The sequence below is a fragment of the Lolium perenne genome, chromosome 1 (genome assembly GCF_019359855.2).
Source record: "Lolium perenne isolate Kyuss_39 chromosome 1, Kyuss_2.0, whole genome shotgun sequence".
NCBI classification, from domain to species: domain Eukaryota; kingdom Viridiplantae; phylum Streptophyta; class Magnoliopsida; order Poales; family Poaceae; genus Lolium; species Lolium perenne.
The window spans coordinates 206,232,533-206,260,393 of NC_067244.2; the positions used below are offsets into that span (position 1 = coordinate 206,232,533).

Sequence of the window (27,861 nt, forward strand, 5' to 3'; positions counted from 1 at the left end):
CTAGATTGGAAATGTTGGTTGTGTTTGAACCATAGATTTGTATGCATGTGTTTGAACCATAGATTTGAACCATAGATTTGTTGGAACCATAGATTGTATGCATGTGTTTGAACCATAGATTTGAACCATAGATTTGTTGGAACCATAGATTGTATGCATGTGTTTGAACCATAGATGTTAAATTTTGTTAGATTGTATGCATTGTATCCAAAGATGTTTGAAATGGCTATGGTGTTCTATCCCTAGATATGAATGTATGTGTGTATGGAACCTTATGTATGTATGTGGTGAAAGGCAAAATTGGAGCTTAGCAAATGCATGTGTATGGAACCTTATGAATGTATGTGTTGCTCATTTTTGTTAGTGGAATGACTCATAACATGGTTGTGTAAACATGTAGGATGGTGTGGCTTCTGGATGAAGAGTACGACAGGGAGCACCGGGCTGTTCATATGACGGAGAGGGGAACGGATCTTCACCCTTTGAAGATTCGTTACCATGTCACAGTGGATATACCGTATGACGAGAGGTACACGGAGTTCATCCAGCCTACCGGTCTTATGCCGTTCATATCCCTTGTAAGCCGTGGGGGGCCGAACATGAACCCCTCTGCACTCACCGCCCTTGTCGACCGGTGGAGGCCGGAGACTCACAACTTCCACTTGAGGGCCGGCGAGATGGCCCCTACTCTCCAGGATGTTTCCATGATCCTTGGACTACCTATTCAGGGCGACCCACTGTGTATGAACACAGCTTCTGATGGGTGGCGCAGACAGATGGAGGACCTTATTGGCAGGGCTCCTCCGGCGCCAGCAAATCCAAAGGAGAGAGTTCCCGCCGGCGCGTCTTTCTCTTGGATCAGGACTAACTTTGCACAATGCCTGGAAGGGGCCGACGAGGACACTCGGAGGACGTACGCCCGCGTGTACTTATGGTACATGATTTCGAGGACTCTCTTTCCTGACAGTGGGGGGAAGCTGGCCCATTGGTGTTGGCTGAAGGCGCTTACTGTGTTGGACAACCGGTGGAGTTGGGGAACAGCGGCACTTGCCTACCTCTACCGGCAGGTGATGACTTGTTCTATGTACTATTTTCCTATAGTAGTGTGCTAGACAAAGTAGTAACCAAATGTATTATGTACGCAGTTGGACGAAGCTTGTCGCAGGACTGGGAGCAGGACTGGGAGCGGCGGTATTGGTGGATGCTTGCTCCTACTTTCCGTATGGAGCTAGGACCGCATATCAGTTGGGCGGCCTAGGATACTCACCGAGAGGCATTGGCCTCATCACCATGAGAACCCTGATCGGGAGCCGACTTGGGCATACCTTTGGGACAATGTCTCGGAGATGACAAGCGATCCAATGGTCATGTACAGGCAGTACACTGCGGAGTTGGACACTCTTACCACTGAGCAGGTAACCGATCACTCTTTTGCAATCCTAGTTTTCATTGATTGTACTGGCATGTTCTAAATTCAGAAATATTTGTATGGTGCAGGTGGAATGGGAGCCATATGGTAACTACTACCGTATTGGTGCGGGGATGCCTGACCTCAACCGCAAGTGCACGGAGGAGGCGCTGTTCTGGCGGATGCGCTGCCCACTCATATGCATGTGGCTTGTTGAACACCACCAGCCGCACAGAGTGATGAGACAGTTTGGGCTATATCAGGAGTGCCCACCTCAGTGGCAAGACACGGACAAGGCGCTTCATAGGTAAACTTCTGGAATCATGCGATAGAAGATTCTTGATAGAAGAGGTAGAATCTAACTTCTTGATTCTTGCAGGCTTGATAGGCAGCGGCAGAGGAAGATCACAAATTGGCCAGTCCACCATAGCGGCCACATCGCAGCGTTCCAACACTGTTTGGAAGCGACACGGACTGCTGGCCCTGTGGAGATTGTGCCTCACAACTTGGCCGCTTTCAACAACTACCTGCAGTGGTTCCATGAAAACACGCGTATCGAGTTAGTGAAGCACGCGTATGCTGACTACATCTTGGACGACCCCATCGAGTTCGATGAGGTTGCGCAAAGCCAGCACGACACATATGCTCGCAGAGGGAGATCGACTTCTATTGCTTCCGAGCTGAACTTCGTGGTAATGGATTCTCTCATTAACTAGTACATCATCTAGATTGTCATGTGCTCGCTTAAATTGTGTATGCTATGTTTGTCACAGCGGTCGGAGGTCCAAAAAACAGCTGAGGAGTGCGAGGTTATGTGGGACAAGAGCGGGAGAGAAGAAAAGCCTGTCGGACCGTTGCGGAATTTCATTAAGGTATGATCACCAACTTTGAATGTACGTTATTATGTTCTGGTGGCTTTGTAACCATGAGTTCCATGACGCAGAACACTGCACGAAAGATGCGGCGGTTAGCCAACTTGCTAGGTTGCCGCGAAGGCGAAATTCCGCAACCCTCCTCTTCTCCAGAGCGGGAGGTATGGACTATTTTGTTGCTATCAAACATGTTCTTACTAATTTCAACTTTTGTAATCTCATTTGCTCTTGTTTGTGAAGATTCCTGACGACGACGAAACCCTGAGTCAAAGCATACCTCCAAAGCATACCTCCAAGCAAGCCCCACGGTCTGCTTACCAGTTGAAGCCAAGGGGCAATGCTCCAAACCGGTACACTCCGGAAGATTATGTCAACCGAGGAAAGAAGGTTGTCACTGAGGAGGATGAGGCGCCGCCGCGGAGATCAGGTTTGAGGAGGATGAGGAACGACGAGCCCTTATCTTCAGAGGAGGAGGAGCAGGAGGAGCAGCAGGAGCAAGAGCCACGGCAACGGACGAAGAGGATGGCCGTCCGGAAGCAGCCCGTGAGGACGACACATCGAGGACGACACTAGGATGTGCTCCGTGTTGTTGTGAATTATTTCGAACCATCTTTGTAATGCTACTTGTTGTTTGAATCTACTTGCTACGATGTGAGCTATGAAGTGTTATATGTGTATGTTCTGAAATTGCAACTTGTTGTGTCCATTGTTGTACTCAAAACTGTTGGAGTTTGGTAGAATTTTTCAGGTTTTTAACACAAGTCAACGTGTGGCGCCCTTCACGCTGGCGCCACACTGCAGTGTGTGGCGCCCGTGGCATCGGCGCCACACATGCCAACGTATATCAACTATTGGGTCGAAAACATCCAGGGGCTCCGGACGATAAGTCCTTAGCCGTTTTGGCGAGGCTCTACGTGTGGCGCCCGTGGCATCGGCGCCACACATGCTACTGTGGCGCCTGTGGCATCGGCGCCACACGTTGAGGCTCGCAAAACGGCTAAGTCCCAGACGAATTGTCTCACAGTATGTTTTGGGCAATTGTAAGGGCTTGTGTGGCGCCGATGGGAGGGGCGCCACACATGCTGCCACGTCGGATCGGTGGACCAGCTCAGCGTCGGGGGCGCCACGTCGGTTGGGTGTGTGGCGCCGGCAGGAGGGACGCCACACTGGCATGTGTGGCACCGATATGTGGGGCGCCACACAAAAGGGTTAGATGGGTGAAATAGTTTCGCCGGAGGATCAATCTGTGCTTTTCTTTCACTTTTGAGTTATTTTTGTGCAAATCGCCTCCATGGCTTAGCATGCCGTGGCAAAGCGCACGAAGCACGCCACGCAGGCAATGAGGCAAGCAAATGCGCATGGGATCTTCCAAATCCAACCTGCTTCGCTTGATTTGCTATCGTCGCTATCGCTGCACGACTTCACGAGAGATGCCGCGAGTCGCGACTACTCCTACTTCGTCCCTGGATTTGCCATCCAAACCAGGCAGTTTAGAAGTTGGCACTCGCAGCAAGTGGGCCATTAACTACGTGGAAAGTACACAACGGCCCCACTGTCGACCGACCACGTTTTGCTATCCACGAAATCCTACTGAGTCACTGACACGTCCCCACATGCATACACACTGACGCTGGGTCCAGATACTGTCCAGCCCACCTGTCACTGAGAGTGCATGCTCCTGGCGGAATTGCGCCCGCGGCCCGACTCGCACGCCAGTGGGACCCACGCTGCGTGCTTTTGGACCCACCGTCGGGCCTTTTCTCAGACCTGATGTGCTGACTGTGCTCCCGGCCATGGAGGCTGTGGCTCCTATATATCCGCTCGAGTGCAGCCTCTACTGCAGAAGAATCCAAAGAGCCACACAGACACAGACACAGCCTCACCTCCCCTCCCCTCCCTCTTCTTCTTCCCCCACCAGTAGGTGCACCGCCGGAATCGCCTTGCTCGACGATGTCCACCAAGGGGTGCCAGGCTCAAGCTCCCGCCGGCGGCGGCGGCGCTAACAAGGCGCCGACTGCGAGGAGCACACCGCCGCCGCGCCGTGGCCAAATCAAGGAGAAGATCGTCAAGGACGTGCTCGCCGCCATCGCCAGCATGGCCTCCGGGCTTGTCGCCCGCGCCGGCAAGAACGGCGGCGGAGGCCTCCCGGTCGCCGGCGACGCCGACGGCAAGTGAACATCCCCTGCATCCGCTCGGTCGATGTGCTCCCTAGTCCTGTGCTGCTCGTTTTTAGTGTCGCGGCAGAGGACGGAGCAAAATAATCAACAGCAACCTACTGTTGCTGTTGGTATTACTTTTCGTCGCGTCCGTCGGTCCTGGACTGGACGGATTCAGCTGCCTTATTTGAGAAGCAGCTGATCCATCCCTAAGTCCTCTTTGCGTTCTCCGGGTCTTCGTCTTGCTGGTTGCTGCGATCTTCTTGCTGTTGATGGTGAAGTCTCAGCTGGCATCTCAGGAGATGTCGAAGGTTTTTGAATGATAACCTCCTGATGTTGCCGCTGCGTTCTTCATCATCTGCAGCTGGTCGATCGTCGATTTTCAGGTTTGTGTGTTGTTTGCTTGTCTATTCATGGTTGTGTATGTGTGTGCCGTATTGTAAAAGGATGGACGGATCAGCAAGTTTTATCGCCTGGTCCGTCCGTCCGTCCTTGCTTTGCTTGCTCGTGTGCTCTTACTATGTACTCTACTTCCGTTCTCGTCGAATCAATACTATTATGCATTTCGTGTTTGAGACCGATCTTGGTGAGAGGATTATGCTTCAAGTTACGTTTTTATTGCTTAACATCTGCATGATGAGACATGAATAAGTACCCAGCAAAACTCATTCCCTCTCTAGCTTGTATCTTGTGTGACGCAAGAAAAATATTAGTACTCTGCTTCGTTTGAGGGACAGTCGTCATAAGATTTTCAACAAAGAAGAGAAGAGAAGAGAAAAGAAGAGTGTAGATGGTTTATTCAGAAAAGAAAAGAATATGGATTAAGAATTTAGCTAGTCCTGCTCCTGTTTGCAACTTTGCAAAAGTGGATCGTAGGCACCTTTTCTTGTTCAGTTGTGGCCTGCTGTGCTTCTTCAGGAGCTGGAATTAGAGGCGCCTTGTAAGCCCTTTTGCTTAATAAAGATCTAGTTTTACCCGAAAAAATTCAACACTACTAGGATATTGTGCATTTCGTGTTTGTAAACTGTTTGCCGATCCTAAAATTCTGCTTCAAGTTCTATCACATTTTTCCTAAACCTCTGTGTGCATGATGAATGAGTAGGTGCTGCTCCCCTACAAAAAGGCCGTTCCCTTTCTATATCATGTGTGTGTGATGCAAGAAAATCTTTTACTCTGCTTTGTCTGAGGGGCAAACGTCACAAGATTCCCAAAGGGGCAAAAAAGATTGTTTCTTGCGAAGCAAGTGCAGCTACAACAGACAAAAGCGCTGCTCCTAGTCTAGTCTTAGGGCATCTCCAACCGGGCGATCCAAACGGACGCGCTGGGCCGTCCGTTTTGGGCCGTTTGGGTCGCCGCCAGGACACGCGGACAGCGCCCCGCGTCCGCATGTCCGTTTGGGTCGCGCGCTGCGCCCAACGCGGCGACCCAAAGAGACGCCACGTGGTTCGTCTTCCTTGCGCGGCGCTGCGCCATGGCAGGCCTCGACGGGACAGCCATGGTGGGCGGTGGAACGCGCGGGAAAGATCCCGCGCGCGGCAAGGTTCCCGCGCGCGCGAAAACGACATTGGCGCGCGCTCGCGCCCCAGGTTTCCCGCCGGACCGCCGGCTATAAAGACGGCGGCGGTCTCCACACGAACCGCCGGACCTTCCTCTCCCACTCCACCTTCTCCGGCGGCCACTCCACCTTCTCCGTCGCCATGCCGCGCACCCTGCGCAGCCACATGGGCCAAGCTCTCCCTCGCCGCCGGGCCGAGGTTCCCGCGGACGGTGGAGGAGGAGCGCGCGGACTCCGGTGGGTCGCCGACGACGAGGCGCTCCGCGTCGCTGCCGAGGCGGCGGCAAAGAAGGCCGGTGACGCGGAGATGGTGGAGGCGGCCGCGGAGGGCGGCACGAGACCGCGGACGGGCCGGTACGAGGCCGCGGAGGAGGGCGGCCGCCGCGGAGGAGCCCGTCAACGAGGAGGACCTCGCGGCTGGTGAACATCAACGCCGCCATCGAGGAGCGACTCCTCGACCTCACGCGCGTGACGAAGGAGCACGAGGGCATACGGCGGGCCGGCCGCCGCCGCTTGGCGACCTCCTCGGCCGGAAGAACGAGCCGCTCGCTATGCGAGCAGCCCGTCACCTCATCCGGATGCCGTCCCCGAGCGGCGCGCCGGGAGGATCTTGAGTCGGCGGAGCGCGGCCGGCAAGAGCGCATGCGCCGGCGGCAGGAGATCCACGAGGCCCGGGCCCCCGCCCTCGTCCGCGTTGAGGCGCGCGCCGCCGTGAAACGCGCCGCTCTGCGGGGAGGTGGAGCTATGCGGGAAGCGGATGATTCCGCCGCAGAGGCGGAGCGCGAGCGCGCCCGAGGTGCGCGGACGGAAAGGAGGAGGATGACGGCCTCCTTCCAAGCTGCCCAGTGCCCGCGCCGCCGCCCGCGCCGACGCCGACGCCCCGCGCCTTCGCCGACGCGCCACCCGGCCCGTAGTAAGCCGGGAGTGGAATCCTCACGCGTCTGAGCCGCCCGCGTCGAGTGAAATCCACGGCCCCGACGGCGAGCCGGCGAGGGAGTCGCCGGCGAGGCCGCCGGCCCCGTACGTATTTAGGATAGAAGTAGTACCTAAAAAAATGTAATGAGTTCTTTTTAATGACAAATATTATTTATGCCTATGACACGCGGGCCAGGGGCGGACAAGGGGCGGACGCGAGCGACCAGCCTTTCGCGTCCGCGGCCACGCAAACCCGGTCAAGATTTGGGCCGGGTTTGCGTCGATCCGAACGCCGCGGGCATCCGTTTTAGGGATGGGTCCGCGCGCTGGGCCGGGTTTTTGTCCGGCTGGACCCATCCCGCGGATGGGTCGCCCGGTTGGAGATGCCCTTAACTCTGAAGTCACTAGCATCCAAGCTCATCGGTCGATCGACATCCCACAGAACTCGCCAGTCCAGTCCAAGCCAAGCAAGACTCCACCCAGAGTTGGCTTGCTGCCGATGCCAAACACTTCGTTTGATTGAACGCTTCGCGCAAATTAGCAGTAAACTAATGAACGTTTGCCGGGATTGACTTGCTTTCTCCTGAAAGCAACCTCCAATCCACCCACGCGGTATCTCTGCTCAAGTGGCCAGCTACCGAAATAGACAGTCGGTCAACCCATCATCGGAAAATCATTTTATTCCCAGCGCAGAAAGTCAGCTTGATCATCGGAGGACCATGTTGATTGATTACCATGAGAAGTGGTTCTAGCTAGTATCAAAAACAAGATGCACTGCATCCGAGTTGAAGCTAGTGATCAGTTTCGATTTGTGAATCTGAAGAGAAACAAACTGTACAAATGCACTTGGCAAAAAACCAATTGGAAAACTTCGCAAAAAAACGAAAGGAATTCATGCCAAATAAGGACTCCAAATTACTGAACGACGATTTCCATGTTTCAACTGTAGTATCCAAGGTGGTGTTACACAAGGAAAGAACATAAGATGGTACACCATGATGACACATCCGGTTTTCCCATAAATTAACTGGGCAAGTTTTGAGACGGGACAAGGCCACTGCACAGAGAATTTGCCTCCATTTCATAAAAATTACATCAACGACACAAGGCACATGTATATCTTTATTATGTCGTAAAACAAAATATAGTTAAGAGCCTTTGAAGAGTATACAATGATACCTTGTTGCAGGGATCTGAAAACATTGATGATATTTGGGGCTACAAGCTGACCATACACCTGCAGGCCATTGCCAATCACTTCGGTGGACCATGCAACATTTCTTCTGGCGCAACACTCAAACATCTTGCAAGGTCATCTTTATGGCATGTTTCTATTGCACAAATACATTTGTAAGGGATGGATGTGTCATGTCCAGGAGACATCATATACTTTAAATGCTGTGAATCCTAAACCTTTGAATTGTCAGTGTAACGACAAAATTGACTTCTGGCTAGAGAAGAAATCAAGCAGTCTCAGCTATTATTTACACAAAGCTGGTTGTGGGATGGGATCACATACTAGTCATGTCATCCTCAAGTGTAATGCTACACCTTTTGAACAAGATCAGCTAATGAAGAAGTGAGATCTTCTCTTGACTGGGATCTCCGGCTTTGAAGTGTTGTCTGACCTCTGCCAGGGTTCCGTGATCCACTAGAAAACTGCATCTGGCCTAAGCTCCCAACTGAATAGCTATGATATGAACCCAACGATTGCCTGGAAGACTCCATAAGCTGGACACTGCTGCCTCCTAGTCCATGACTCATGCTGAATGGATGGGGTTCTGACCCAGCCACAGTAGGGCTCAATGGTGTCTTTGTTCTTCCATCGCCTGTGCATAGAGGAAGGCAAAATAAGGGGAACGCAAAATTCTGGTATCTTTAAGAGATACATTGAAAAAAAGGGAGAGTGTAACAATCAAACAAAAACTGCCAGGTTGTTTAACTTTACTGACAAAGCAAATATCTACATAATTAGAGTGCTGTAGTAGATACACTGACTCAGTGAGGTCTCAATACTCTCATTACAAGAATTTAGTCGGCAATAAATCCTACTGATGACAGCTATATGTGATGCTGCTGCTTCTTAAAGGCATCGTTAGAAGGTTAAATAGTGTGACAATTTTCTAAATTAAGCAGGGTAATAATAACTCCAAGTCCTAACAGATGATATATAATGGTCAAAAGAAATGTGAGTATAACATTCTAGCATTGTAGTCTTTAGACGATACTATTTAGACAAGAGGAAAAACCACGAGATGACAGCTCAATATATTTAAAGACATACCTGAATTAATGTGTCTCCATAAATGAAATCTGAAAGGTGATCCCATACCAAGTGCAGAACTACCTCCACTGCTCGGCCTAAAAAGTGGCAAATAGGATTTGCGGAACGATCTTGGGAACGAATTGCTAACGCACAATATGGCGCATATGACCAGCACGGCTGAAATAACAAACAATACTATAATAATATTTGGGTTTATCTCCCGGTGTAGTATCATGTATCCTTGAATATCCATCCGTGTAGACACTGCCTGTCCAGCCTCTAGCAAAGCAACGCCAAGAGTCCAAGTGATACTACCTGAGCCAATTATCACCTGGTTATCTTTGATCTGCAGTCCCTCTCTCAGGAGTGATGTAATATAAGGAGCCCTGAAGCAATACTGCTCTATAAAAGGCTGTGGTGGAACGCTACTCTTTGCAACATCCCATGGTTTTTCACAATATTCCTGCCCTCTTTTTAGAACATCAACGAGAGTAGCATCAGGAGTCAAATTGAAAAACTTGAAAACCACGTAGAAACCAGACATGGCGTAAAACTGCCCATGTGGTTGGGGGAGGGTACTAGCAAGAGCACAAGGTTGAATGTTACAATCAACTACAGAACTTGTATTGGACCACTCTGAAAGATTCACTGTTACTTTTGCAAGAGCACTGCATTCGTCCCACTGAGGCGCCCCGACCAGTTCAACTGCTGTTCCCTGCTTCTCTTTTCCTGTCGTCTTCCCTGATACACTGGGACTCCCATCTTGTGTAAGTGGGTGGCAGTAGGAGCAGACATAATCTTCCTTGTATCCAGTTTGTAGACAAGGATGTTTGACCTGCACTTTGCCATTACCAGCTGTTCCTCCCACCATCTTCACCAGATGTGCCACAGATTTGTCAAATGCATCATTTAATCCATATCCGGAAAGAGAATAAGCACTAAGTTGATGATTGACAGAACCAATCCTCAGATGAATGCTTGTGTCATCCTGAACGGTCTTCTCAGTCTCAAATGTCACCTGTAATGATGATCCGCCTAAATCAAGAGAACCATAAGTCATTTCAGAAGACGAGGTGCCAAGCACGTTCAAGTGGTGGTTAAGAGCTATCCATCCATAATAAGCTTCATCCATGCCACTGATGATCTTAACTCTGTCTCTACTACAAGAAAACGATGAGTTCTTCAGAACATCCCAGGCATTATCCAGAAGCCACTCTGAATCTGCACTTGGTAGCTTGCGGACACCAGCTGTGGCATACAGAAAAACAGGTGTGTGCTTGTGTGCACGTCTAGGGATCTGCTGCTCAGCCATTTGAAGGAGAGGCTCTATTGCCTTCTTCATTCCAGCTTCATTGTGGACAAGCTTGCTCAATCCAGGCTCAGTTTCCATTCTTTGATAGGCGCGCCCAGTCAATTTACCCAATTTTTTCTTAGGAGCAGTCCCTAAAGGTTTCAAAGCAATAGGAAGCGTGTTCCCATCATTGTGATTAATGGACCACTCGTAAACATACACTCTTGTACCGGTGCTGCCACAGTCAAGAATCACATAGTATTCAGAGCTACCTTCCGAGAGGAAGACATGGAAATATCTCAAAGAAGCATATATGGAGCACACCAGCAGGAACAGGGCAATAGCGCAACCAACTGTTCTCATGCATTTCTTCCGATTTGTTGGTGACGACGGGGGTGTTCTCTCTTTTGAAAAGCTTGCTACAGGACCTTCCCTTTGAAGTGTGCGGACAGGAGGTTTCGCACGTCCTGAGCTCAGATCACCACCGATGCTAGAGCCCCTCTCTAAAGCATCAATTCTGGAGAAGGTCGGCAGATCTTGAAGAGAAGAAGAAAGCCGCATAGCTGCTTCCTTTGTAGCTGAGGTGGAAATTAATTCAAGATGTCACTGACAAGGAGCAGTAAGGAGTGATGTCGGCAAACAGTAGCATAGGTCATGAGTAGGCTGTAGGCAGCACATTTCCCGGTAGATTAGTCCACAGCCTCTGCCTGCAATAAATTTCCCATTTTTAGAAATGTACTACCATGCCAACATCCAATAGACAAAACTAAATTTTGAAGCACACCGACACGCTGGATTTTCAGAAATTGGTAAACAGTATTCTCCTACTCGGTACAGTACAAAAAGAAGAGGAATTGCAGCTAAGATAATATGCCCTGATTATAGCTATGTACTCTGGAATACATTGGATCAATACCAGTATTAGAAACCGCGCTATCAATGTCTCCGAACAACTCCCCATGCTACACTCCACCAAGTCACAACCTATGAACACAGACAGCTATGCCATATATCTCACTCGCCCACATGCTACTGTGATCAACAGAAGCACATCCAAGGCGCAGACTTTCCATGACTGCACTGATGATCACAGCCACCAGACCACCAATCAATGTCGGGCTTAACCCGGGGAGCATACGGGGGGTCAGGTGAACCTCCAATTTGACCGAGAACAGACTTCTACAAGTACCATTAGCTAATAGAACCTTGTATAGTCCTAGGTGACAGGTCCAAGATCGATCTAAGGATCTGGCTGGACACGATCGTGACCCGAGGCAAAACGAACAGCGATGCAAAGCAAATATAAGAAAAAGAGTTGCAGCTAAGTTAATATGCCCTGATTGGTAAACAGTATTCTCCTACTCGGTACAGTGCAAAAAGAAAAAGAGTTGCAGCTAAGTTAATATGCCCTGATTATAGCTATGTACTCTGGAATACATTGGATCAATATCACAATTAGAAACCGCGCTATCAATGTCTCCAAACAACTCCCCATGCTACTGTGATCAACAGAAGCACATCCAAGGCGCAGACTTTCCATGACTGCACTGATGATCACAACCACCAAACCACCAATCAATGCCGAGCTTAACCCGGGGAGCATACGGGGGGTCAGGTGAACCTTCAATTCGACCGAAAACAGACCTTCTACAAGTACCATTAGCTCATGGAAGTCCTACGTGATGAGCCCAAGATCGATCTAAGGATCTGGCCGGACACGATCGCGACGCGAGGCAACACACGAAGAGCGATGCAAAGCAGAGCTAGGGCTTTCCTTACCAGCGGCGGGAGTGGCGTCCGGACGGATCTTGTTCACTCCGCGCCAGCCCAGCGCAGGCGTGGCGGGGCGGGATCGGGGGTTGGACTGGGGAGGGGGGGCGGCGAATTTGGGGATCGAGGCAGATAAAGAACGGAGATGACGGCAATTGCCGGTAAGATCTGCGGCGGAAGCGGCGGGCCCCGGCCGGATCGGACCCGGCGGCGGCGGGGAGACGGACGATCCGGGGAGGAGGAGGAGGAGGAGGAGGAGGAGTGGCGCGGCCGGCGGGCTGTGGTTTGGTGGAGATAACACGGGGCGGCGGTGGAGCCGACGCAAGGGCGGGGGGCGGAGAGTGGCAGCGTGCGGGGCGGTGCGGTGGGGCGGTGGCGCTACCCGCGTGCGCGACGGCGCTGCGTCGGGGCGGAGTGAGCAGACGAAATGCGAGACGAGACGACGTGTCCCGTAGGCTCGCTACCGGAGGAGCAGGGCCGACGATGTAGCGGATGAACGGACCAGGGGAGCAGTGGACTAGCCGAGGCGCACGAGCCTGATTGGCTAGGCTCGGCTCACCGGGGGGTGCCGTACGCCGACCTGGTCGGCGCGGACCAGGAGGCGCCGCACACACCCAGGCGGGTTGTTGGGCGGCCCAACATTCTCACTCCTTATTTTTTTGCTTTTTCGTTTTTTCTTTTTCATTTCTTTTTGTTTTTTTGTTGTTTGTTTTATTTTTTAAAATAATTTTTAAAATCTAAACATTTGTTAAAATTAAAAAAAAATCGCTTTTTAAAAATCTGAACCTTTTTCAGATTGAACATTTTTTAAATTTGAATAAAAATGTATTTTTTTCTATGAACAATTTCCGAATTTGAACAAATTTTATATTTGAACAATTTTTGAATCTGAACAATTTTCATATTTAGAACAATTTCAAATTTGAACAAATTTCAAATTTGAATGGTTTTCAAATTTGATCTTTTTCAAATTTGAACATTTTCTTAATTTGAACAATTTTTAAAAATTAAAATTTTCGAATCTGAAAAAATATAAACAAAGCCGAAAACAGAAAAAAGAAAAGAAACCAGAAAAGAAAAACAAAAAACGAACTGCTACAGGCTAAACAGCCACAAATGGGCCTAGCACATACCCGACAAGGGGGTGTGCGGTGGCCGGTAGCCACCGACCTGGTCGGTGTATAGGTTTTGCCCGGCTCACCTCGGTACTGCTTCCTCGTGCCGGCTGAGGCCCAAACGAAAACCCCGTGCTTGCCATACAAGGCTCGAATCCAGTCCATCGGTCGACAGACACAACTTGGCCCATCTGTAAATTATGGTTTTTTTAAAAAAAACATATGGAAAGTATGTCCCACATTCTTGGCTCTTCTTCCAAAACAAACACCTGAAATTGGAACACACAAAAAAATACTCGCCAAAAATAGTATAGACATGATGTTGATGTCATAAAGAGTTGGGTGCATATGTGCAACATTTTTTCATATTATTAATGAATGATACCATCGGCAATCCAGCCATTGTTGCATTTTGCATTGGGCAACCATAACACGGATGCAAGGTACTAAATGGAAGACGGGGATGATATTGTAAGCTTTAGAAACTCGCCAAGCCATGGTATTGAAGGTATTATGGTGTTCGTCTTTGCTAGGTTGGTAAAACTATCATTGTCTTGAATATCAAAAGTGTCGCCCCTTGATATGGGAGGAGGAGGGGCGACGTGTGAGCATGAAGGTGTGAGAGAGTGAAGAAGGATAGAGGGTGCTTTGGTTGGCGCGGACTCTGAACTCGACAACAAATAAACACTAGCGTCCCTTTGCCGAGCATTGACAATTTGTATCTTGACGGTGGTGGACAAGCAAGCATGTCATTAAGGTGGATGAGGAAGATGAGGCAATGGTTTGACAATGAAGCGTCGAAGCAATAAGAGATCCAGGAGGATGGGGAAGTGGAAGTAAAAAGGAAGGAGTGATAAGTCAATTATGTATGCTCAAATCGTGGTGTGCTACCAGTAGTAGCCCTGTAGGTGCCCAATCACTTTCTTTTCGTCTCTATCCATGGGCGTGCAAAAGATATTCAACTCGTGGAGCTCTTGTTGTAAGGGTATATTGTCTCTATGTGTGGTTTTGGTAATTAAGTGACAACCCCTATGGACTAATGTTTTCATTGAGTTTATATGAAGGAATATTCCATAGGTACTACTTGTATTCCATGTGTTGGATTCAAGTATGGATGCCATGAAGATAAAGATATACCTTGTGTATTGGCATCAAGATCATCGATTTGAAGATATATATGTGATATGATCAAGAAGAAGAAATGAAGATGGAGTTCTTATGTGGAACTCAAGATTAGCCATGCTCTAACTTATGTGATAAGCAAGGGATGGTCAAGATCTTGAGTGTTTGATTCCAAGTGAAGAATTCAAGTTATGGCTCTAAGTCGGTGTCATGATAGTCTCATGAGTTGAGCTATGGTTGACTAAGATTTAGAGCATGCAAACAAATGAAGAATTCTTTATACACCTCAAGATAGTATGATAGAGCATGATAAGATACAAGGTTGACCAATACAAAGAGTGAAGAATAGAATCAAGTTTGGTCAACACATGAAGCATGAAGAATGTGCCACGCGAAGTCATGTGGTATGGTAAGACTTGTCAATTATGCTTTATGAACCAACCCACCATATATGTGCCCTTATGTTGTCTATGTGGGTTAGGTATCTTTCCATGGGCATGCATAAAAAGGGAGATCTCATATAGCCCATGACAAGATGACATCAAGTGGTGATCGTCATCAAGGTTGAGTTGGGCAAGTTTAAGTTGAGCATCTCAAGAGGATCATATGCTTGAAGCTTGTCGTCCATTTGGTGATAATGGACAAGTGAAGATGTGCATCAATGGGGCTTTCCCATCATGGTGTATGGGGAATCATTTGTGAGTCTTCACGAAGCAACAATGATCAACTAAGGCATTCCGGCTTGAGTGGAGCTTGAAGAGATATCATCAAGATCAAGAGGGATGCGCAAGGCAAAGATATGGCCTCGATAGGTTTTCCTTTACCGGTCTCAAGGTGGATATTGGGAGACCGGACTATAGGATAAATAGCCGCACTATCAAGAGGGGCTTTCGGTTTGGTAACTTGATCGCGTCGTCTTAGGGGGCTCAATCATTTGCATACTTTGCATATCCCTATTGCTTCTTGGTATTTCTATGTGTGAGGTTCTTGAGCTTGTTGCTAGCTTTACAACAAGCCCAAGTTCATCGAAAACGGAATCTACATGCAACTTCTATTGCGTTTTCGAGTTTGGACGTCTTCACCGTTTCTTGACGGTGGGAGACTCTCTCTCTAGAGTCATCTAAAAATGTCCTATTAGGAGTCTCCATATTTGTCGTTACTTTCCAACGAAATTGGTTTCATGTCAATCGGAGTCCGGACACAAAAGTTATCACAGTTTTTGTATAACATGTTTTCCTGCTGGCCCGGTGCCTCGCCCGGCGTGACCGGTCGTCCCACCAGATGGCCTGGTTCCAACCGGCCCCTGGACCGGTGCACATCGGGCACCATCCAGGGGAGTTTTCCCCTTCGCCCGGCGCTGGCCCGGCGTACGGCCCGGTCTGGACCGGCCTGGTCCGGCCTCACGCGCGGTTAGGCCCACCCCTGGACCGGATGGCCCGGCCCCAGGCCCGGTTGACCGGCCTCCTCGACTGTGCTGAGCTGAAACTCACCCAACGGTTATATTTCTCCCTAGACTATAAATAGGCCTTCTTCCACCTTGGGCTAAACAAGTTCTTCCACTCTCTCTCCTCCATTGTTGACTTTGAAGAACTCGCCCTATCTCTTGATTCCTCCCATGATTTTTGCTCATTTTTGAGGGATCTAAGAGAGGAGATCTAGATCTACAATCCCCACCAATCCATTTCTCCTCTAAGTGAGGGGAACCCTTTGGATCTAGATCTTGGAGTCATTTGTTGATTTCCTCTTTGTTCTTCCTCTTTAATCTCATCCTAGCATTTGTTGCTTTGGTGGGATTTGAGTGTGAAGGATTTGAACACCTCTAGTGTTCTTGCTTTGCATCATTGCATAGTGTTGAGCTCTCCACCACGATTAGTTCGAGTGAGAGACTGTGAGCTTGTTACTCTTGGAGGGTGGCCTCCTAGTTGGCTTGGTGGCTGTCTCGGTGACCTCTTCGTGGAAGATTGTGAAGAGGCCCGGGCTTCTCCTTCGTGGAGCTTGTGAAGTGGTTGTGGAGCTTGCCATCTCCGGAGCGGAGAAAAAGCTAACCATAAGGAAAGGGCCATTATCCTTCGTGTGTTTGGCTCAGAGAATAGGGTGAGCCTTCATGGTGTTGGGGAATCCTTCGTGGGACCTCCACTCCTCCAAACGTGACGTACCTTCTTGCAAAGGAAGGGAACACGGGAATGCATCCTCGTCTCCGCGTGCCTCGTTTATTTCTATACCCGAGCTTACTTTCCTTGTGGTAGTCATCGTGCTTGAAGTACATATATCTTGCTATCACTTGTGCTACATATATCTTATGTCTATCTTGCTTAGCTCTAGTTGTTGTTGTTGCACTTAGGTGAGCCTAGCATATTTAGAATTTGTGCTTGTAAAATAAACGTTAGTATAATTCCGCATTCTTACAAGCCAAATCCGTAAGAGTTTTAAAACGCCTATTCACCCCCTCTAGGTGACATCTCGTCCTTTTACTTGTATCCTCCCCAACCGAGTGAGTATGTGATTTGTAGGTCCACTCCTCCCATTACAATATCTTCAACGGTGGCATGACAGCGACTAGATCGACAGGGTGGCTTATCATTGGTTTGTATGTGTGGTTGGCATGTTCTTTTGTGGTGTTCACCATGCCCAATGCTAAAATGGGCGTGAGTGTATGTTATCACCAGAATTTGACCGAATCAGAGGTGGGCCGCGATCAAGATGGGCTTGAAGAATATACATGGAAGAGTATATGTGAATCGGCCTTATATGCAAAGTTTTGGCTAGTTTGCCCTTGTATCTGTAATATAGTAGGATACGTGTCGGTTAGTCAGAGTTTGTCTCATGCACGGTGGGGATTATTCCCACGTTAGAAAGTCTACGGACTATAAATATGTATCTAGGGTTTATGAAATAAACAACAATCACGTTCACCACAAACCAATCTAGGCGCATCGCCAACTCCCTTGTCTCGAGGGTTTCTTCCGGGTAAGCATCATGCTGCCTAGATCGCATCTTGCGATCTAGGCAGTACAAGTTTATTCGCTGTTCATGCGTTGCTCGTACTGAAGCCTTTTTGATGGCGAGCAACGTAGTTATCTTAGATGTGTTAGGGTTAGCATTGTTCATCGTATCATATGCTATCGTCGTGCAACCCTTAGACATCTAGCCGCCCTTACGCCTATCTTAGGTGTAAGGGCGGCACCCCGCTTGATCATTATTTAGTAGATCCGATCCGTTATGGTTGCTCTTTGTTCTTCAAGGATTAGTTTAATATCTGCATAGTTAGGCCTTACAAACGGGTTGAAGGATCCAGTGGCGCGTAGGGTGTAGTTTGCTAGCCCTAGACAGGATGTTCCGGGGATCAACCTCGTGTTGGTTTTTAGGCCTTGCCTAGGGTCGGTTTACGAACACCGTGCGTGGCCGCGAGGCTCAATCACGAGTAGGATGTTCCGATTATGTGGTGAAAACCCTAAATCGTAGTAGATCGTTTTAGCTTTATTTTGATCAAGCAGGACCACCATATATTCGTACACCTCGTGCGAATCATGGGTGGATCGGCTCTTTGAGCCGATTCACAGGACAACCTGAGAGCCGATCGAGGCTCGTATTTAATGTTTACGTGTATGCCATGCAGGAAACTAAGCGAGGCATCTCCATCACCTTCACGACCGGTATAGGTCGGGTGGCACGCCTGCACCGGCATCGGACGTGCGTGCCGAGTCTTTGCGGGCCGTCGCTCGGAGGGACCGGGGCCGGCCCGCGATCTGGGAGCCTCCCGGCTCTCTTGTGTTGCCCGTCGCTGCTCGCCGGTGGGTTTCGACCGCAACACATTACGGCACGCCCGGTGGGACCGTCTTCGACATCAACCTAATCGCCATCTACATACGAGATGGCGGACGGCACCCAATCACGTACGAGGATTTGACCGAGGAGCTCAAGAAGAAGTATGACGAGGTCAGCGATCCTCGAAGCCGACCTCATCGGCTCTTTTCACGAACCCGCTCACATGGCATCGGGTGGAAAGGGTTCTCACTGAAGGCGCGCTCGATGGAGTGGACCTGTCCGCCCCGTCGAAGAACGCACCAGGTCCCTGCGTCGGAGATTAACTACATGGTAGCTCACTCGCTGCACCGCCATTACGAGAGCACGGTGAACACTTTGGAGCGTGTCGCTCTTCGGGTGATCCAGGAAATCATGAGGCATCGGTACTCTCCGTCGGGACCAGCTCTCGGGACTTACCAAGGAGAGATGCCACTCCGATCCCGTCCACCGCTGCCATTCGCGTTGGCAGCACCGAAGTGCCGAGTTCACCGGCATACGTCGTCTACAAGATCGGTGGTGACCCTAGTGACTACCGGTTCTTGCATGAGGCGCCGAAGGAGATCCCTCACGGGTACACGTGCACATACGTGCCGGGCTGCGATGGCGGGCACTCACAAACCAGATCGCAACGACGGGGACCTGCGGAACAACGGGAGGAACTTCGGGAACAGATCTTGAGAAGCGGACGTGGCTAGCTAAGTATGCCACTCCGACAAACCTCCAGAGCTCAGCTCCTGCGGTTGGCTCGAGCTGGGAAAGCAAGCATGGCTGGCTAAGTATGCCACTCCGGCGAATCTTCGGAGTTCGACTCTGCGGCCCGGCCACCGCGGATCAAATCGATACCATCTGAGAGACCAGTTCGGCATGGTGCCGACGAGGAGGACAATCGGCGATTCCAAGCCGTACCCCAACGAGTACGAGTTGATCCCGCTACCCCCCAAATATCGGCTCCACGATTTCTCCAAGTTTAATGGATCGGATGGTTCCAGCTCCATCGAGCACGTGAGCCGATATTTGGCACAGTGGGCACGATCTCGGCGAGATGAAGCTGCGTGTGAGGTTCTTCGCACGATCCCTCACGGGATCGGCTTTCGGGTGGTACATATCGCTGCCACCGAGACTCAATCCGGACGTGGGAGCGATTGGAAGAGCGATTCCACATGCGGTATCACTCGAGGCTTCCGAGGCCGGCATTGCCGATCTAGCACAAGTACGTCGAAGCGTGGAGAAGCGTGGCGAGAATACGTCCAGCGCTTCGGACTTGTTAGGAACCGATGTTATTCGGCTCGTGTGACTGAAAAAGAAGCGATCGAGTTGGCGGTGGTGGGCCTTGCATCACCAATCAAGGATATGGCCTCCCAAGCAGACTACCCTTCAGCGGCGCACATGGTTCGAAGCGTCGTTATATGAACAGCGCCACCAGGACTTGTGCAGGGACAAATTCAAGCGTGCGGTAGTCCTGGTTGAGGCAGATGAAGACGAAGGCTCTGCGGGAGATCAAGAGGTAGCAGTGGCTGAATGGACTCGGGGGGCAACCCCCGTGTCCTGCAAATGGGTTAAGCCACCAGGTCCGCCCAGAGGGTTTGATTTTGACGTGACTAAAACTGAGCAAATCTTCGACCTCTTACTCAAGGAGAAGCGGTGAAGATACTGAAGGCCTCAAAATCCCCACGGTACGGAGGCTGAACGGAAAGCCATACGCAAATGGCATAACTCGTTCTCCCATACCACCAACGACTGCAGGGTGTGGCGTCAGCAGATCCAAATGGCGATAGAACAAGGACGTCTAATTTTCAACCAGTACGCCATGAAAGTCGACACTCACCCCTTCCCCGCCGTTAACATGGTGGAGTGCACTTACCCTGGAGGGTGCTAGCCAAGTTTCTCGTTCAACATCAACATGGTAGGACTTGGACACCACTCTGGTAAGGACGGAGACGAGGGCAGCTGCTCTCGTAGCAAGGACACAGAGGAAGCCGTTCCACGCGATCGGCTCCGTCACGATGGCAAGCGCTACATCACAGAGGGAGAAGTGAGGACCGTGAGATATCAGCGACCTCTCTCTGATCACCTCCTCACCCAGTATGTGCGTCAATATGACCAACGCCGACGACCCAACGACGAGGATGAAAGGGATCGTCGGCTGGGGACGCCGGAGACGTCGTCGGCATGATCGCGACGAGGAGAGATATGAGCGCCACGCCAAGGAAAGGTTAAGGGAGCAAGGCAGCGAGGATAGGCACTGGACTGTCCCTTCTTCGGACAATCGCTGGGATTCGGGAATGAGCCGATTGCCTACAATCGGCAGCGCCTGAGAATGTAGACAGAAGAGGAAGGATGCAGCTAACGTGTCCGTGTTCAAATGTCTAGGGCCTCTCCCACCTCGGAACAAGCACGCTGAGTCCCCTCGGGTGGAAGATCTCGAGGATTTGGAAGACGATGATGAAGAAGAAGAAGACAGGTACCACCGGCCAAGGTGGTGCCCTGATGGACTCAGCCGTTCCCAAAAGCGTAGGGTTCAGCGACTGCGTGGCTTGGAGGAAGCCGAAAGGTTGTACCTGCACACGCTAAGGAAGGCGCGGCCTGATCTGGCCGCGAAAATTCAGTGAACCCTGGATGAAGAGGGTCGACCACAAAAAATGGAGTGGCGCCCCAATCAAAGGAAAGCCGATGATGAAACATCGGCTGGCACAAACATGGTGTTCATCCTTCCGACGGAGTTTAGTGCTCCAGGATTAGACGAGGCACCCGTGGCACAACTTGACTGCGGCCCACGGCCAGTTATCTTTGAGAAGCCACGAGAAAGAAGCTACAGACATCTGAAGGCCCTGTACTTGCGAGGTTATATCAATGGGCAGCCTGTCAACAAGATGCTTGTGGACACCGGAGCGGCAGTCAACATTATGCCATACTCCATGCTACGTCGGTTGGGACGCTCTAGCTCGGATCTGATCAAGACCAACGTGACACTGAGCGATTTCAACGGCCAAGCGTCTGACGCACAAGGTGTTCTGAACGTGGATCTGACCGTAGGAAGGAAAACCATCCCTACGACGTTCTTTATCGTCGACAGCAAGAGCACCTATGCTGTCCTGCTAGGAAGAGATTGGATCCACGCCAACTGTTGCATCCCATCTGTAAGGGTATTTTACCCTTATCCATTATTTTGGTAACAATGACACCGTGCTAGTGTATTTGGACTAATACATGGCTACAAGATGATTCTCAGGTATTAGCCAAAGAGGTATAAAGGTGTATCAATGGAAGAAGAAGGCAATGGAGACCCCCCCAATTCGACGAAAGAAGCAACAGGATTTTCCTGTGTATGCGGCGATCAGCGGCCCGGTTGGACCGGCCCTGGCACCGGCCAGCCCGGTCAGGACCGGCTCCGGCGCTTGTGCCATCCGGGCAGGATCCAGTAAAGGGGGCAAGCCCTCCGGTCGCCGCCCGGTCACCAGCCCGGTTAGGACCGGCCCGTCCGGTCACCAGCCCGGTTGGACCGGGCTGCCGACCGGCTGCCCCGGCGCCAACCGGATTTGGCGCTTGTGCCATCCGGGCGCATTCCAGTATGCCCAGAAGCCCCTCCGGTCAAGCTCCGGTTCCTGCTCCGATTGAAACCGGCCGGCCCGGTCGAGAGCCCGGTCTGACCGGCCTGTGCACCGGCCGGCCCGGCGCCAAACCCGGTCAACCGGATTCCTCGAAGAAAATCTGATGTGGCAAGTTGACCAACGGCCATTTTTCGAAGAACACTATAAATAGGCCTTCTCCTACCTCTGAACAGTTAGGCAACATACTACAAGCTGTTCTTGAGCTCTCTCTCTCTCTTACTCCATTGCTAGAAACACCAAAAGCCTCAGATCTCCCTCCTCCTCCACCCAAACTCAAATCCCTCCGGGGAATCATTAGAGGAGGACCCGATCTACCGTTCTACCAAGCCAAATCTCATTCCCCCTTGTATTCATTGAGAAGCTTGCTTCCTAGGGTTCCTTGGAAACCCTAGGTGGGCAAGAGGAGTCGGAAGCATCCGGCTGTGGATTTGCTCCGGGCAAGATTGTGAAGGTTTGGAGGCTACCTCAAAGTCTACCACAAGTGAGTGAGCTATTCCTTCGTGGGATAGGCTCAGGAGAATAGGGTGAGCCTTCGTGGCGCGGGAATCCTTCGTGGGACCTCCACTCCTCCAAACGTGACGTACCTTGTTGCAAAGCAAGGGAACACGGGAATAAATCCTCGTCTCCGCGTGCTATCGGTTATCTATAACCGAAATGATTACTTGTGATTTAAATGACTGTGAGTGGCTTATTGATCTAGTTAGTTTTATCTTCTTATATGTTGCTTCACCTAGTTTTCATTATGCTCATCTTTATATTCCATAAAGCCTAATATTGCAAAGAAAGAATTAAAATTTGTAGAAACCTATTCACCCCCCCTCTAGGTTTACCATCTCTATACTTTCAATTGGTATCAGAGCCTGGACTCTTATTAAGGGCTTCACCGCCTTAAGAGTGAGATGGATAAACTCTTCGAGGGTCTAGATGATGACTCTAACCTTTCAGTTAAAGAGATGAAATCTAGATTCTTGGCATATGATGCCGAGAAGAAGAAAAAGGAGGATGAGCTACAAAACCAAATGACAGAAATGACTGCCATGCTTAAGAACCTAACTGCGGGTGGAACTTCTAGTGGGGCTTCGGCCTCTAAGGAAACCTACCATGATGTTAACCATGACTATCCCAGAAACACTTCACCCATGCCTCATATAAACCATAGTGGGACCGTTCCCCATTACGATGGAACTCACTTTCCACATTGGAAATCTGCTATGGAATCTCATATTCGCAGCTGCAGTGTGGAGCTATGGGAGCTCATTGTTCATGGACATCGGGAGCCACAAGATCCTACTCGGTTGACCTCCACCGAGTTCTACAACCGTCAACTCAATGCATCCGCACGTGACAAGATTAGAAGTGGCATCAACCGCAAGCTTCTTGATCAAGTTGATGACATTGTCTCCGCTAAAGAGTTGTGGGATCGGATCGTAGTACTCCAAGAGGGAACCGATTTGATCCAATCAGCTCTTTATGAGACCGCAAAGCAAGAGGCCCACCAGTTCATGATTCGAGATGGAGAATCCGTATCCGATGCCTATGCTAGGCTTGGTGCTCTGAAAGTAAGGGTCAAGGGACTTGGTGCTGAGAAGTACAATGACGGCTTCGAGATGAACGAAGCCTTCATAAAATCCAAGGTCATTGCTATGATTGCCGTCAAACAAGAAGACACCAACCTTGCACTCAACTTGCAAATCATGACCAAGAGTGCCGATCTCCACTCCGATGATCTAGTCTCCTATGTGGCCGCCAATGAAAGCATGGCCAAAGCCGGAAAGAGGCTCAAGGCAATGAACCGTGTTGATGAAGCGTCACACAACCTTGCTCTCAAAGCTAGAGCCGACCATGAAAGCAAAGAAGACTATGAGATTGAAGAAGATGAAGAGATGACTTCAACTAGTGACATTGCTACCGACTTTGCTTTCTTTGCCAAGAAGTACAAGGCAAAGTTCCCAATGCTCCTCAATGACAAGAAGAAGAAGAAGAGAACTTGCTACAATTGTGATGAAGATAACCACTTTGCAAATGAGTGCCCTTACGAGAAAAGGGTAGACAAGCCAAAGTTCATCAAAGGGGTCAAGCCAAGATTGAAGCCGAACCCAATCAACGATCGGTACAAGAAGAACAAGGGAAGAGCCTTTGTTGGGGCCGAGTACTTGTCCGATGAAGAAGAGGAAGATGAGGAGAAGGAGGCCGGAGTGGCCGGTTTAGCTTACTCTAAGCCCGGGTCACTCTTCACATATGACTACTCCAAAGATTACTCCACGGAGAATGATGTTGGCTCTTCCTTCATGGCAAGAACAACTCAAGATGATGACTCCGATGACTCTCCCTCCTCTCCAATCATTGGCTCTTGTCTTATGGCAAGGGAAACCAAGGTAATGGAACCTCCACCTTCCCTATCTAGTGTTCTTGATGATGAAAACGAAGATCAAGAAGAATTAATTATGCTTAAGGAACTCTATGATGTTAGATGCACCCTTCGTGGTGAAGCTCTTGTCAAGTTTGATTTCTTGATGGACTCACTCAAAGAAAAGGATGAGTCCATTGAGGAATTAGAATATCAATTGAATGAGAAGGAACGGAGATTCAATCTCCTAAGACAAGAGCTAAAAACCGAAAGGTGCATATCTCAAGGCCTTAAGCAACAAATTGAAACTTATGAACTTGATAAAGTTAAGGACCTAGAAACTATTGATAGGGCTCAATTATTGACCCAAGAGCTCAATGCCTCAAAGGAGGAACTTGAAGTTGCTCATGCTTCTCTCACTAGGGATCTTGACCACCTTGAAAGAGCTAACAAGCTTGTCAAGGATGAGCTCAAGAAACTTGGAGAGAACCATGATCTACTTCAAGAATCCTACAAAAGGGATCTTGGATCAATGAAGGATCCCATTGATGTTGAAAAGCTTGCTTGTTCCTCCATTTCCTTTACTAGTGAGCATGCTAAACTTGTTGAGGAACATATTCGTTTACAAGAGGAACTTTCTTTGCATGTTGAGACCAATGCATATCTTGAGTCCTTGGTGACCAAATATGGTCTTGACTATCATCCTAATGAATCTTCTTGTGAGCAAGCATCTATTCTTGAGGAAAATGTTAGGCTAACAAAGGAACTTGCAAAGTTCACCACCGCCAAGAACAAGATGGGATTGGATGACCTCTTGAGTAAGCAAAGGTCAAACAATCAAAAGTATGGACTTGGATATACTCCCAAGTCCCACAAGAAGAACAACTACAAGAAGGAGAAACCCGCTCAAGATAAGAACAAGAAGGTCACTAACAATGGCAAAGCCTCAAAGGGCAAAGCCACTAGTGGTGACCGCACGGGGCCAAACGATCACTATGCATTATTTGTTGATTATTATGGTGATGTCTATGCTAACTATGTTGGCCCTCCTAATGGCTATGCTTATAGAGAGTACTCAATTTGGGTACCAAAAGATATTGTTGCCATTGCAAAGGAACCCATTAATCGATGGGTTCCTAAATCCTCTACTTGATTTTGTAGGGGTATTCCTCCGGTGGTCCAAAATGGGTGTTTGATAGTGGATGCACCAATCATATGACCGGAGGAAAAGGTGTGCTTGATCAATTCATTGAAGATATCAACAAGAAGTCAAGCATTACCTTTGGTGACAACTCAAAGGGAAAGGTACTTGGGTATGGCAAGGTAGCAATCTCTAAGGACTTGTGCCTTGAGACGGTTATGCTTGTTGAACACCTTGGCTATAACTTACTTTCTATATATCATCTTGCCGATGCCGGTTACAATTCATATTTCACTAAATATTATGTGCAAGTCTTTAGGAGTGACAATCTCAAATTGGTCCTTGTTGGATATGTGGAGAACAACCTTTACGTGGTTGACCTCTCGAAAGAGAGCCCCTCCTTCTCCACATGTCTAATGGCGGCCAAGCATGACGAAGGATGGTTGTGGCATCGCCGCCTTGGTCATGTTAACATGAGGAATCTTAAACAACTCCTAAAGGGTGAGCATATTGTGGGACTAACAGTCGTTTCTTTTGAGAAAGATCGTGTTTGTAGTGCATGTGTAGCCGGAAAGCAACTCAAGAAGAAGCATCCCATCAAGAGTATTGTTACCACATCTAGGCCTTTGGAGCTCCTTCATTTGGACCTCTTTGGGCCATCACATTATGATACTCTTGGTGGGAGCAAGTATGGACTTGTCATTGTTGATGATTACTCAAGATACTCTTGGGTCTTTCTCCTTAAGTCTAAGGACGAGACCCATAGAGAGTTCATCACCTTCGCCAAGAAAGCTCAACGTATGTATGAATCCGAGATCAAGGCAATTAGGACCGACAATGGTACCGAGTTCAAGAACTACACTATGCAAGAGTTTGTTGATGATGAGGGCATCAAGCATGAGTTTTCGGCGCCATACACTCCTCAACAAAACGGTGTTGTTGAAAGGAAGAACCGGACTATCATTGAGATGGCAAGAACCATGTTGAGTGAATTCAACTCACCCCACAACTTTTGGGGAGAAGCCATCTCTACGGCCGTCCACTACTCCAACCGGCTCTTCCTCCGTCCCCTCCACAACAAAACCCCATACGAGCTCCTTACCGGTAACAAGCCTAATGTCATGTATATTCGTGTCTTTGGATGCAAATGCCTTGTTAAGAACAACAAAGGAAAGCTCGGTAAATTTGAAACTAGAACCATAGAGGGTATATTTGTTGGATATGCGGAGAACTCTCACGCCTATAGATACTACAACCGGTCCTCCGGGACTATTGAAGTATCTTGTGACGTGGTGTTCTTGGAGGATAATGGCTCCCAAGTGGAGCAAGTTGTTCCATGTGTTGCAGGTAATGATGATGATCCATCTAGTGCCATCAAGCATATGGGCATTGGACACATCCGGCCCATGGAGGTTCATAATGATGATCAAGATGATGGAGTAGATGTCTCAAGCACGCCACAAGTGGAGCCTAGCTCAACTCAAGCCGAATCATCAAGTGCAACTCAAGAACCATCCTCTACTCAAGATGAGTCTCAATCCGAAGAACAAGAAGAAGATCCTCATTCCATGGAGCAAGATCATGATGACGATCAAGAAACATCCTCAACTCATGATCAAGCTCAAGTGGTCCCTCATGATCAAGTACTAGCAAGAGATGAATTCATTGATCATGAAGGAACCGTTCGGAAGATCAAGGCCGCTACAAGGGCAAGTGACATGAAAGTGGATCAAGTCCTTGGTAGCATCTCAAGAGGAGTGGTAACTCGTAGACACCATGCATTACTTATCACTTATTGTCAACATCATGCTTTTGTGTCTAGTTTTGAACCACTTAAGGTACATGAAGCCTTGGTCGATCCGGATTGGGTAATTGCCATGCAAGAAGAATTGGAGTGTTTCACTCGTAATGAAGTATGGTCTCTAGTTGAGAGACCCAAGGATCATCGCATCAATGTCATTGGGACCAAATGGGTATTCAAGAACAAGCAAGATGAGAATGGCATTGTTATACGAAACAAAGCAAGGTTAGTGGCGCAAGGGTTTGCCCAAATAGAAGGTATGGATTTTGAGGATACCTTTGCGCCGGTAGTCTGTCTTGAAGCTATTCGTCTTTTGCTTGCATTTGCATCTTTCCACAATTTCAAATTATATCAAATGGATGTGAAAAGTGCATTTTTGAATGGTCCCCTAAAAGAAACCGCATATGTGGCTCAACCCCCGGGTTTCGAAGACCCATGCCGACCCAACCACGTGTATTTACTCCATAAGGCACTCTACGGTCTCAAGCAAGCTCCACGTGCTTGGTATGAGTTCCTTAGGGATTTCTTACTACATGATGGGTTTTGCATGGGTACGGTCGATTCCACCCTTTTCACCAAGCGGGTTAAAGGGGGTGGCCTCTTTATATGTCAAATATATGTTGATGATATTATCTTTGGTGGAACTAACCCCAATCATAACAAAGCTTTTGAGCTATTGATGACTAGGAA

General features: G+C 49.2%; 1 protein-coding gene across 1 annotated transcript; it reads right to left on the reverse strand.

Annotated features, from left to right (window-relative positions):
• Positions 1 to 7,964: 7,964 nt before the first annotated feature.
• On the reverse strand, positions 7,965 to 12,695 carry LOC127320978 (probable apyrase 7). The gene is made up of 3 exons (XM_051350044.2): positions 12,243 to 12,695; positions 9,191 to 11,170; positions 7,965 to 8,735 (listed from the first exon to the last, which is right to left on the reverse strand). The coding sequence occupies exons 2-3, from the start codon at positions 11,022 to 11,024 to the stop codon at positions 8,452 to 8,454; spliced, it is 2,118 nt and encodes a 705-aa protein (XP_051206004.1). The 5' UTR covers positions 11,025 to 11,170; positions 12,243 to 12,695; the 3' UTR covers positions 7,965 to 8,451.
• Between the last annotated feature and the right edge of the window lie 15,166 nt (positions 12,696 to 27,861).

What these genes read in the sequence shown, in the direction of transcription:
- LOC127320978 (XM_051350044.2), bottom strand. Translation starts at nt 11,024, where the DNA reads ATGCGGCTTTCTTCTTCTCTTCAAGATCTGCCGACCTTCTCCAGAATT. An exon ending in ATGGAGACACATTAATTCAG is followed by an intron (nt 8,736 to 9,190) that starts GTATGTCTTTAA and finishes CTCTATGCACAG; the next exon opens with GCGATGGAAGAACAAAGACA.